General features: G+C 39.6%; 1 protein-coding gene across 3 annotated transcripts; it reads right to left on the bottom strand.

Moving 5' to 3' along the window:
* Positions 1 to 1,328: 1,328 nt before the first annotated feature.
* tmem106bb (transmembrane protein 106Bb) lies at positions 1,329 to 7,919 on the bottom strand. Of its 3 annotated transcripts, none has more exons than XM_019857325.1 (9): positions 7,861 to 7,913; positions 7,452 to 7,505; positions 5,485 to 5,688; positions 4,325 to 4,388; positions 3,808 to 3,967; positions 3,098 to 3,238; positions 2,968 to 3,017; positions 1,768 to 1,821; positions 1,329 to 1,673 (listed from the first exon to the last, which is right to left on the bottom strand). In XM_019857325.1, exons 3-9 carry the CDS (start codon positions 5,678 to 5,680, stop codon positions 1,538 to 1,540), a joined length of 801 nt encoding a protein of 266 aa, XP_019712884.1. In that variant the 5' UTR covers positions 5,681 to 5,688; positions 7,452 to 7,505; positions 7,861 to 7,913; the 3' UTR covers positions 1,329 to 1,537. The 3 variants fall into 3 exon arrangements, with proteins under 3 accessions (XP_019712884.1, XP_019712883.1, XP_019712885.1); XM_019857324.1 differs by lacking the exon at positions 7,452 to 7,505 and adding an exon at positions 7,272 to 7,346; XM_019857326.1 differs by lacking the exon at positions 7,452 to 7,505 and having other exon boundaries at positions 7,861 to 7,919.
* Positions 7,920 to 11,176: the final 3,257 nt, after the last annotated feature.

Raw genomic sequence — 11,176 nt, 5'->3', positions numbered from 1 at the left:
CTCTGCATTCTCAAATTATCCAACAAAAGTTTGCTCCCAAAAAAGTGTGCTGGAGGAAATTAGCTTGCGGGAACATGATGCTGAGAGTGCAATTCAGAAAGACTTAAAGTGCATTCAGGCTAAGCTTCATCGGGTTCTCATTTTCATCTGGAGCTCTCCTTCATGTATCGACAAGTGAATCTGTCTATTTATTTTGTGTACGGCTTGTCCTGCCGGCGACCCGCAACAACCCAAACTAGCAAAGAGAGCACATGCAAATCCACACGGAAACGCCTCAGTGTGGATTCAAACGCATCACCAAATACAGCAATGGCTAACGGAAAAATTCATGAAGGAATGATACTGTTGCTTAAAATGTGTCTGCATGTCATCTTAATTTTTAAAAAAAAAATTGTACTGTTGATAAAATTAATGTGTAAAATAAATGCCTTGTGAAGTGGGAAACAACAGATCTGCAGCACGGAATTCCTTTTCTTTTTCAGGAAAACAATAATAAAAACGTCAGTAGTTCATCAACTCATAAGAAGGGTTCCGGGGCGTACAAAATTGCCAGGATAATAGTAAGTCACTCATCTCTAGCTGTCATATACATATAGTCGATTGCGATGCATTGCATTTGTAGAGCAATGTTACATCACTGTCCAGACTTTGTTTTTGACAACTTTTGCTCTGTATGACTTGCTAGCCTATCGCCGCACACACCTGAACAAATTGCACTTCCCACTTGAACCAATTTACAGTCTTCCATCAATCTAACATGCCACAAGTTTGGTATGCGAGGGGAAGCTGTAGTACCTGGAGAAAGTTCACGCGAGCATGGGGCAGAATGCATAGAATCCACACGGGAGGGCCTAAGCCGCGATTCTAACTCAAACCGCTCAACTGTGAAGCAGACATGCTAAGCACTCAATCACCACGCGGCCACATTACCGTATTTTCCGCACTAGAAGGCGCATACAATATTCTCAAAAGCCGACACAGTGTGCCGGATAATCCGATGCGCCTTCCAAATGGATCAATATTCTAATTTCTTGGAAGTAGTATTTATAATGTTGTGTAAAGCGCTTTGTAACAGCTGCAGCGGTTGTGAAGGCTCTGTATAAATAAAACTGTATTGTATTGTATTCCCTTTAGTGTGAATCCACCTAGTGGATGCATAACGCAACTGCAGCCACTATTGTAGCTTCTATTCCATGCGATTTATAATCCAGTTCGCCCTCTATATGAAAACAGTTTTAAAATAGGCCATTCATTCAAGGAGCGCCTTATAGTGCGGAAAATACGGTAATTATTTTACTCACTCCAAACCTTATAAGTACCTTATTTTTTTTCAAGTATTGTGATGGTCGTTTTCTTCAAATGTTCACAAGAGACATTACATTTGCCAAGAAGAGCTTTCCTGGGTTGATTCAGTCTGGATTTTCGTTTCTTGAAATCATACAACAAATGTGACACTTCATCTGAAGGGTAGGAAGAAAATTAGACAACAGAGTAACACGAAAGAACTTCAAATGCTTTGAGTGGTAGTGTCAGGTTGTTACTCGGGATGTGGGATGTGAAACGGCTTTGTCATTCCGCTGTTGGAAGTGGTGTTCCCACCGCAGTCGACATACTGGTACATCTCCTGTGACACTTGCTCAGCATGGCTGAAGTATGTGGTGGTGGCAGTCACTCTGGAGAGCGGGGTGAGAATAAGGGCAGGTTTACAGACTCCCACACCATTTCGCATGTTGGAATTGACAAGAGTTAAGATCCAGGACGACTTACTGCATCATGAAAACTATGTTGTGAACCTTGATGGATTGCAGGGTACAGTAGTCACTGTAAATTTCAACAAAACCGTCAGGTTAGGGACGACGTCATTGATGTCATAAGGCATTTGCTTAGGAATTAAGTGTTGGGCATCCGGCATGGGTCATTTACCGGTATGACAGTTGACAGTGGTTTTGAAAAACAAAAAGGTTTCAATGACTGTTAAAACTGTCCGTCACCGGTAATGAGCATTTCTTTTTGAGGGGACCCTAAAGCAGGCAAACTCCCGCTGCAATGATTGGTTGTTTAAAGAAATCACAAATCAAGCCCCCTCTCTGACGATAATTGGAGAGGCTGGTGGGGGTTTCTTTTCTTTCCCACTCCTGCTCACCTGAGCAGAGAAGGGAGGGGTGAGCAGTTACACATAAACTGGTAGGACGGATGAAGACGAGAGCATACGCTAACATCTTTTTTCTATGTTGTATGGAAGGATAGATTAAAATGCATATTCCTAAAAAAATTAAGGGAAAAAAAAACATGGTACTACTGGGTACTAGTTAGCCCCAAGGAAGGTATGAGAAGCCAAGTGATCTGTTGCGGTCACGCGCAGGCCGTCGTTTAACTCATTCAATCGCAGCCATTTTCACTGGAGCAACCCCCTCAATCCCAGCGTTTTACTGGATTTGGACTGATCTTGTAAGGCCCACAGAATATTTGGTTCTAATGCTATATAAACATGGAGCCTACCAAAATAAAGTTTGGACTCTCTTCTTTCAGCAGGAAAAAAAATGTTTCTATCTTTTTCCATTCTTCAGCAATCGGCATTACAAAATGGCTGTTTTATGAAAATGGCGATTCCTGGGCAAAAAACTGAGAAAAATAGCTTTTTATAAAAGCATGCATTTCAAGCACGTGAGGCACCACTGCCACCTACTGGTCGCTTTTTTACATGATTTACAATGCAAATGGCTTAGTCTCATTCACAGATTGCATCAGACCCTCTTCCTCTCTATGACGCAAAAAAATGACGTAGACGTACAAGTACGTCCTTGGTAGGCGGGGCCTAATTTTAAAAAGACGTACAAATACGTCTTGTGGAATGAAAGAGTTAAATTCTCACTGCCAATGCCCTGAGGGGCATCTTAAAAACTTCCAGCACAGTGTGAATTGAATTCAAATGAACAAGAATGTAAAAATAGGCATGTAAACACTTACTATATGCTGCTCATCTCGTCCACTATGACGGTGGGGACCATATAGTCAATCTGACAAGAAAGAGGGAGTCGGATTTCTCACACGTTGATGTTTGGGACGCACATTTCATAAGCTTTCATCTGTGGGGTACCTGTTTCATGTCGAGAGGGCCGATGGCAGTCGTGTTCATCATACGAGATTTGCCAATCACGGTTTTGACGAACTCCACTTGGGCTGTGATGTTGGCCACCTCGACTGAGTAGTAGTTGTTATTGGTGATGTTGAGAGTGTTCTGAAGAGCCACACAAAAGTATCATTATCATCATCTATAGAATAATGAGTGGTGTCAGTGTTTTTTTTTTTTTTTACGTGCGGGTGTGTACAGTGTATCTGCAAAGCATTCCCAACACCTTTTCCAAACTGTCATTCCAAAATGGATTGAATTATTTGTTACCCTAAAAGTTCTCCACAACATGTAACTAACATGTTTTGGGAGATTTTTTTTTTTTTTGCAACTTTATGAAAAATCAAAGCATAACAGAACACGTACATACTAACAGTTAGTATGGATGTAAATACTGGACCTGCGGCTTGGATGCACATACCTCAGGTCAAAAGCTTCTGACGTGGTTAAATCATTACATACAGTAATATAGTAAATGCGCAATGTCTTTGGTACTTTATAAAACCGTATTATTTTAAATTGTTTTTTATTCCATTTCATTTTATGTTCATACGTTACAGTGTGATTTGTCTTTCTGAAATACACATTAAAAAAATTGGTTGTTTTGTGGGGGCACGAAAATGGTTTGCAAAACTATGAATAAATTCAGACCAGAGAAAAGAAACTTCCTTACTGACCGTGATGTTCAAATAGACACTCTGCTTCTCTTTGTCATAACCGACGTAAACCGACTTCACCCCGACGTAGGTCACGTCGATAGATCGAGGGAAGAGGAAAAATACCGCCAAACTGGATAGCAGCAGGCACACAACAACCGATGCGGTGACATACAACTTCCTGCGAAAGACACAAGACGACGTCATGAGTCTCCAATGAAGGCATCAACATCATACAAATGGATCATTTTCTCGGATGCAGATAACCGAAACCACTTTGCAGGGCAGAAATGTGATGTTTCTGTAATTTAAAAACGCGTACGCAATTATTTTCTTCAGATGTGACTCATAACTATAAAACCCTACTACAAAAAAAAAAAAAAAATAAGATGGTTTCACAGTTTAGGTTACCTCCAACAATAAGAACTTTTCTGCAAATCCAGTCATAGAAAAATATTGCTACAGCTATGAGCACATTGCTGACAATGCTCTCGTAGACATTTTCAGCCGCTATGCACACAAAGATAAATATACATACGTTCTCCTGGGGCGAAGCCTTTGGTCACTGTATGGAATTAACGCCACAAGTTGATTTTCCTGTCCTGCGGAAAGAAAAATGACACCCCCCGCCCCCAAAAAGTCCTCAAAATTCTACACACAACATACACAGTGATAACTGATGCCATTGATGTGATATTCATGTCAATGTACCGTACTTTCCGCACTATAAGGAGCTCCAGAATATTAGGCGCACCTTCAATGAATGGCCTATTTTAAAACTGTTTTCATATATAGGGTCGGAACGAATTAGGGCATTTACATGGAAAACGCATCTCTACTTACAAAATTTTCCAGTTGAGAAATTTCTTCCAGAATCAATTAATTTCGTAAGGTAGGACTGTATAAGATGCATGGAATAGAAGCAACAATAGTGGCTGTGGGTGTGTTATGGATCCACTAGATGGAGCTACGCTAAAAGGAATACATTACAATACAATGCAGCTTTATGTAACGCTTTTACAACTGCTGCAGCTGTAACAAAGCGCTTTACAGAACATTTAAAATACTACGTCGAAAAATCTGAATATTGATCCATACGCAGCTCCCTCAGGATGTAAAAATGATATTGATAAAATACAGGGTTCATTCCTTGGCATAAATAAAAATGGCAACACAAAACAATAAATGAAGACAATTAATTCAACAAAAAAGCACACAAACCTCGTGGGTTCATGTCCACAAGCGTATAAATATCCTCAGAAGTCTTGCTTGTCTCTTTCTTCCTTCGTTTAGTCAGTACTTAACGATGCTTTTGGTATTGTCTTCGTTTCATAATGGCTGCGCAGAGCTCACAAAGTAGTTCTCCGTTTGAGGGTGTGTGTTGGCAATTAGTGTCGAGCAGAACCCCTTTAGGTTACAATTCGTTCCTGCTAATAATCGCCACTAGATGGCATCGGAACAGTAAAAGGGAAACAACCCTGTGGGGAATAAAAAGAGACTGTAACACTACACATAAGGCGCACCAGATTACAAACCACGCTGTTGGCTTTTAAAAGACTGAATGCTTTTAGGTGCGCCTTATAGAGCGGAAAATACGGTATTTCATTTCCTTGTGCTGAAATTTCACACTGTCACAAAATTAAGACAAAGCTTTTAGGGTGAGCTCAATTATTTCAACACACCACAAGCAAGGGTTACCTCTCGGGATCCTTCCAGTACCCTGACACGTAGGACACGTCACACTATCTCGTCCCGTAAACTCCACATATGGAAATTGGGAAACATCACCACCCTTCCCATCTTCTGTTGGACTGTCTTCTAGGTGAGCGGTGAGGCCATCCTGACCATCATGATACGCCGTCTGTTTCAGGAAATGGGAAAATGGCTTCCCCATTGTCACACCTGGAAATGTAAAAGTGGGCAGTCTGAGAATGGGTTGTTCAATGTGCCTGTGAAAATGGTGTGGTTTATTCCATGACAGTATTGTTTGTAGACACAGTACGTCTAAATTCTATTCAATTGTGTTTTATTTATGATGTGTAAAGTTTAAATTGACGTTTTTTTTTTAATTCAAAATTGCACGGCGGCCGCCTCCAGCGAATTTTGTGCCGCTCCCAGCCATATTGATTGATATCGCTCAAAATAGCGTAAAGCTGCACCTCTGCTGATTTAGGGATAGATGTCCCTCTGCGGCAGCGACATATGTTAACTGCAGTTGCAGCGTTACGCCACTACGGAGGCGCTGCATCAACAGACGTGCAAATCAAACACCTGAGCAAATACCGAAGAAGAAACTGATCAAATCTCTTTTTTTTCTCCCCTGCTCGTCGGTGTTATCGACGTCCTGATTTCCCCTAGCAGATAAATATTACCTGTATTTTGCATCCAAGCAATATTAACAGAAAAGTTTCCTTTGTGTCAGAGGAATGTTTATCATTTTTGGCGTTGCAGGTATGGCGGCGAAAATCAGCCACTCGCGAGGAGGAAAGCCAACTCCAAGTGAAAGAGAGCAGAGAAATGAACGCAACAGGCATTTAAAATGTAATAATTCATGGTGGTGACAACATGTGGAAATCTGGTCTGAAACACGAGTGATAGTGAGAGCCGGAATGTAGCACAGGATGAGTCGGCGAGGCGAGGCCACATAATTCCGTTTCCCATTAGTAGCATAACAACGCAAATTCAAAGTGTGGGTGATTGAAATATTAATTTTTATTCCCCTTTCCATATTGTCTTAAAAACACACGAGTAAACGGCTTTGAGAAGCAGTGTCTAAATGAATTTACCGAGCTCAGGCATACTGAGGAAGGCATGCACTGTGATTTATGCCATAGGCACTGCGCCCCAACACAGCAGGCAATCGATGCCTCCCTTGTGAAATAGCCATTAACCAATTACAGGCTGGGCACATTAAAAAGACATCAGGTGACAGCCATTCACAAAGCAGCAGAAGGAGAAGTGTATTAAAGATGGTAGTAGCTAAAAACCTCAACGAATAAAGTTACAAAAACTAAAATAGTATCGTTTAGATCAATGGTTTATGATTTTTATTCATTCTTTTTTTTAATGGAGGGCACCGCAGCGAGCTGCTGAGGCACAGGTGGACAAGGACCACACAGCGCTTGAAGGCTACGAGTGTTTCAAACAAAAATGGCCACACCACACAAGATAATAAATGAACGCTTTAACATGATAGTAGTAATATTCTTATTGAAATTCTTAACTGAAAGTTTCCTGTAAAAAGAAAGTTAGTCCGTTGAATTTATAGAATACATTCACAGTCATGGCGCATGGTCAGGATGATATCACCTCTGCCTTAATTTGAGTCAGGAAAACCCCTGCATTAGTTTGACTCTAAAATACCTCCGTGGTCCAAATATCAATGCTAGTCGGGGGCAAATCTTATCATTTGAAATGGTCCAGAAAGAAATGAAGCGCCACTCTGAGATGAAGTAAAATAAACGACAAAACGAGATTCCCTTTACCAAGATGGTTGTCTTTGACTGGGTCGGGTACCAATGGGAACGGGGGAAAAAAAAGAAACCTTCCGTTAACTCGCGCTGCAGACAAAACAAAATGCAAAATCTGTTGTCAGACACTGTGAACGAAGTGTCAAATGTGCATTCTGCATTGTTTTTAACACTCAAGATGTGATGCTAGCGCATCTTGTTAGCTAGATGATAAGTGGCAAAAACTATCTTCTACTACCCGCTTTGACACCGAAAACACCAAAACACACAAAATTAAAAATACAGTACAGTACAGTATATCCAACGCATCCGTTTGACCAGAGATTTAGATTAGAGATATGTCAGCTGTATGAAACATAGCCATCATAATTTTGCTTTACGATACTGTATAAATATATCCAACGCATCCGTTTGACCAGAGATTTAGATAGAGATGTCAGCTGCATTAAACTTAGCCATCATAATTTTGCTTTACGATGTAAGCTAACATAATAAACAAAATGTGCGTTCACTGTTTTGTGTTAATAACATCCGAGACTATTGATCCATTACATATAACTCAATGAACAATATTGATTTAAAAAAAAAAGATCGTGAATTTTACCTGTAAATGCGTCAGCAGGTTAGTGAGTGGGTCCGTGTTTTGTTTACTACCTAGAAACACAGGTTAGTGAGTGGGTCCGTGTTTTGTTTACTACCCTCGATCGAAACGGACATGCGCGAGTGGGATGACTCATCTTCTTCTCTTTGCGTTTAATGGCAGTTAAGTTATAAGCGCCATCTAGTGGTGCGGAATACGGCTCGCGTACCGTTCACCTCCCAGTACAAAGTATTGAAAACACAAATCGACAAATCACACAAATGAACACTTAAAACACACATACAGTATATTATTCGTAAATTCAATAACTAAATGACCTCATATTTTATGCGACCACAGAACTGTCGCAATGCAACAAATGCCTTTCCAATTTTAGAAGTGTACTTATAATTGATATGTAAAAGTACTTCTTCAATGCTTTGGAAAGAAATGTTAGATCCATAGTATAGTCCGATGCAATTTTACTAAATAAAACAGTATGAGTAAAATAGATACCAAGTTTTTCAGCTTGATGCCCTCAGGGGAAGTGTTTCTTCCCCAGGATCTGTTCCAGTCAATCAACGCAGAATTCTACCCTCCTTTCATTAAAACTAAACATGCAACGCTTAACAATATGACTGGTTTGTGAGATTCATTTTTTTCCTTGGGCTGGACGCACATGTGATAACGTGGTGCAACATGCTTTGGTCACACCTGCGCAGGAAGTAGCCATCCTCCCTGATTTCCATTGTTTGGTTACAACGAAGGCCATCTTGGTGCTAATGAAGCCACACTGTCTTGCCTGCAATGAGCTTCAGTTTGTAGCTAGTGCATGTAAATGCATTGTGGAATCCCTCCTAAGCCAGTAATCATCGCCTCCACAGCGGCGAATAAGCTACACTTCCGATGAATATCATTCTTACGAACGGATGATGAGTTGTAATTAACAGAAGAAAGAGAAGCGATGCTAATTGTTAAGCAATCATGACAGGTAATTGTGAAACACCGGCATTTAGTGCTCGGGTGATTGATTACACTTTTCATGCAACTCTGGCTGGAAACACATCGAAGCAGAAAATATAGAATTTCGAACAACGAAAGAGCAGGCAAATTAAGTTTTTGGAGAGAAAATTGTACACGATTATGTTAGACAGCTAAAGAGGACCGGAAACCAGAAATGTATGACATACTTCTGCCGGGAGGAGTGGCCTGTAAGCTTAAAAGTAGGTCTCACTTGTTCGATGGACTTTTTAAGGCCGATGCCGATTTTTGACAGAAAAAAAAATCCTGGTTATGGATTAATCGGACGATTAGTGAAAAAAAACTATTATACGTAAAATGGAGAGTACCTAAACGTTATGCTACTGTAAAAAATTTAAGGGGATTCCAAAAACGGAAGACATCAGTTACAATTCAACATTGATTTATTTATCCAAAAAATGCAATAAAAAAAGGACAGTTTGGATTCCATGGAAGGTATCTGATATTTAACAGTGCTTATAAAATTGAGGAAATATTCAAAGATAAGAGAAATGTATGACATACTTCTGCCGGGAGGAGTGGCCTGTAAGCTTAAAAGTAGGTCTCACTTGTTCGATGGACTTTTTAAGGCCGATGCCGATTTTTGACAGAAAAAAAAAATCCTGGTTATGGATTAATCGGACGATTAATGAAAAAAAACTATTATACGTAAAATGGTGAGAGTACCTAAATGTTATGCTATTGTAAAAATTTTAAGGGGATTCCAAAAACGGAAGACATCAGTTACAATTCAACATTGATTTATTTATCCAAAAAATCCAATAAAAAAGGACAGTTTGGATTCCATGAAGGTATCTGATATTTAGCAGTGCTTATAAAATTGAGGAAATATTCAAAGATAAGAACGTGTGACCAATGGTTTGAAAACAGTTAGAGTTTCAAAGTAGGGTATAAAAGGTGACTTTGGGTTCCATGAAATGTTTCTATTTTCGATAGTGGGTACAAAAATTGCATTGAAAACGTCATGCCTAATATTGTTCCCGCACATGACTAGATAACAGAAGCTAAAGTCAGGCATGTAACACATTGACATCTGTTCCTAAATTTGGTGAAAATTTCAGCTCCTCAGATGAAGTCAAAGATTGGCGCTCACTTGATAGAGCAGCGACCCTATATTTTGAGGTTATCACCCTCTTATCAAAACTTTCCCGACCTAATCCTGTCTGTCCGATGCAATTTTACTAAATAAAACAGTATGAGTCAAATGGAGACCAAGTTTTTCAGCTTGATGCCCTGGTTACAATTCAACATTGATTTATTTATCCAAAAAATCCAATAAAAAAGGACAGTTTGGATTCCATGAAGGTATCTGATATTTAGCAGTGCTTATAAAATTGAGGAAATATTCAAAGATAAGAACGTGTGACCAATGGTTTGAAAACAGTTAGAGTTTCAAAGTAGGGTATAAAAGGTGACTTTGGGTTCCATGAAATGTTTCTATTTTCGATAGTGGGTACAAAAATTGCATTGAAAACGTCATGCCTAATATTGTTCCCGCACATGACTAGATAACAGAAGCTAAAGTCAGGCATGTAACACATTGACATCTATTCCTAAATTTGGTGAAAATTTCAACTCCTCAAATGAAGTCAAAGATTGGCGCTCACTTGACAGAGCAGCGACCCCATATTTTGAGGTTATCACCCTCTTATCAAATCTTTCTCGACCTAATCCTGTCTTTTTTCCAGTTCCCCTGTCCATTGTTGCTATTTCATGTTTATTTGCCATTATTTTTAGCTGTGTGTGTTTCAATGCACAACATGTTTGCACTGTGGTTGAGAGAGGAAAGTAATTTCATCTGTGCTGTATGTTGCACATAGAGCATGTTTGACAAAAAAACTGACTTGACTTGACTTAAACACAAAATGTGCCAACCACGCAAAAATTAAGTACGTGATTAGCAGAAATGCCCCTCAAAGGGAATTTTTTTTTTTCTCAAGCCTTGGAAATAATTTGTAATGAGAAACAGACTATAACCGTCCCCAAATATACTTAAGGACAAATTTCATGGGAATAATATAGTACATGGAATTATTGGTTTGACATGTTTGCTGCTGTTTTGATGTGGATGTAAAACCATGGAAGTGATGATGTAATAATGATGTTTGTCATCACTGATGTCCCTAAAAAATGGTTATTTCAACAATTACGCACCTGTACGTTTATAAGAACTTGCATTCCATCCTCTCTTATGTATGTGTGTGTTTTGTCCTCAGTACAACGCGAAACAGCAGTGCAATCTTCATCAAGCACAATCAAGAATTTGAGTGAGGAATTGGCCGCATGAGTGATTACACTT

The sequence above is a fragment of the Hippocampus comes genome, unplaced genomic scaffold (genome assembly GCF_001891065.2).
Source record: "Hippocampus comes isolate QL1 unplaced genomic scaffold, H_comes_QL1_v1.1 scaffold73, whole genome shotgun sequence".
Classification (NCBI taxonomy): Eukaryota; Metazoa; Chordata; class Actinopteri; order Syngnathiformes; family Syngnathidae; genus Hippocampus; species Hippocampus comes.
This window is presented reverse-complemented; position numbering and strand designations above follow the sequence as displayed.

Excerpts from the sequence above, each read along its gene's own strand:
- tmem106bb (XM_019857326.1), bottom strand. The coding sequence starts at position 5,680 with ATGGGGAAGCCATTTTCCCATTTCCTGAAACAGACGGCGTATCATGAT. Across the intron at positions 4,389-5,484 it reads TACTGGAAGGATCCCGAGAG|GACAGGAAAATCAACTTGTG; the intron begins GTAACCCTTGCT and ends TTCTTTCCGCAG. Across the intron at positions 1,674-1,767 it reads AACATAGTTTTCATGATGCA|AGTGACTGCCACCACCACAT; the intron begins GTAAGTCGTCCT and ends CCCGCTCTCCAG.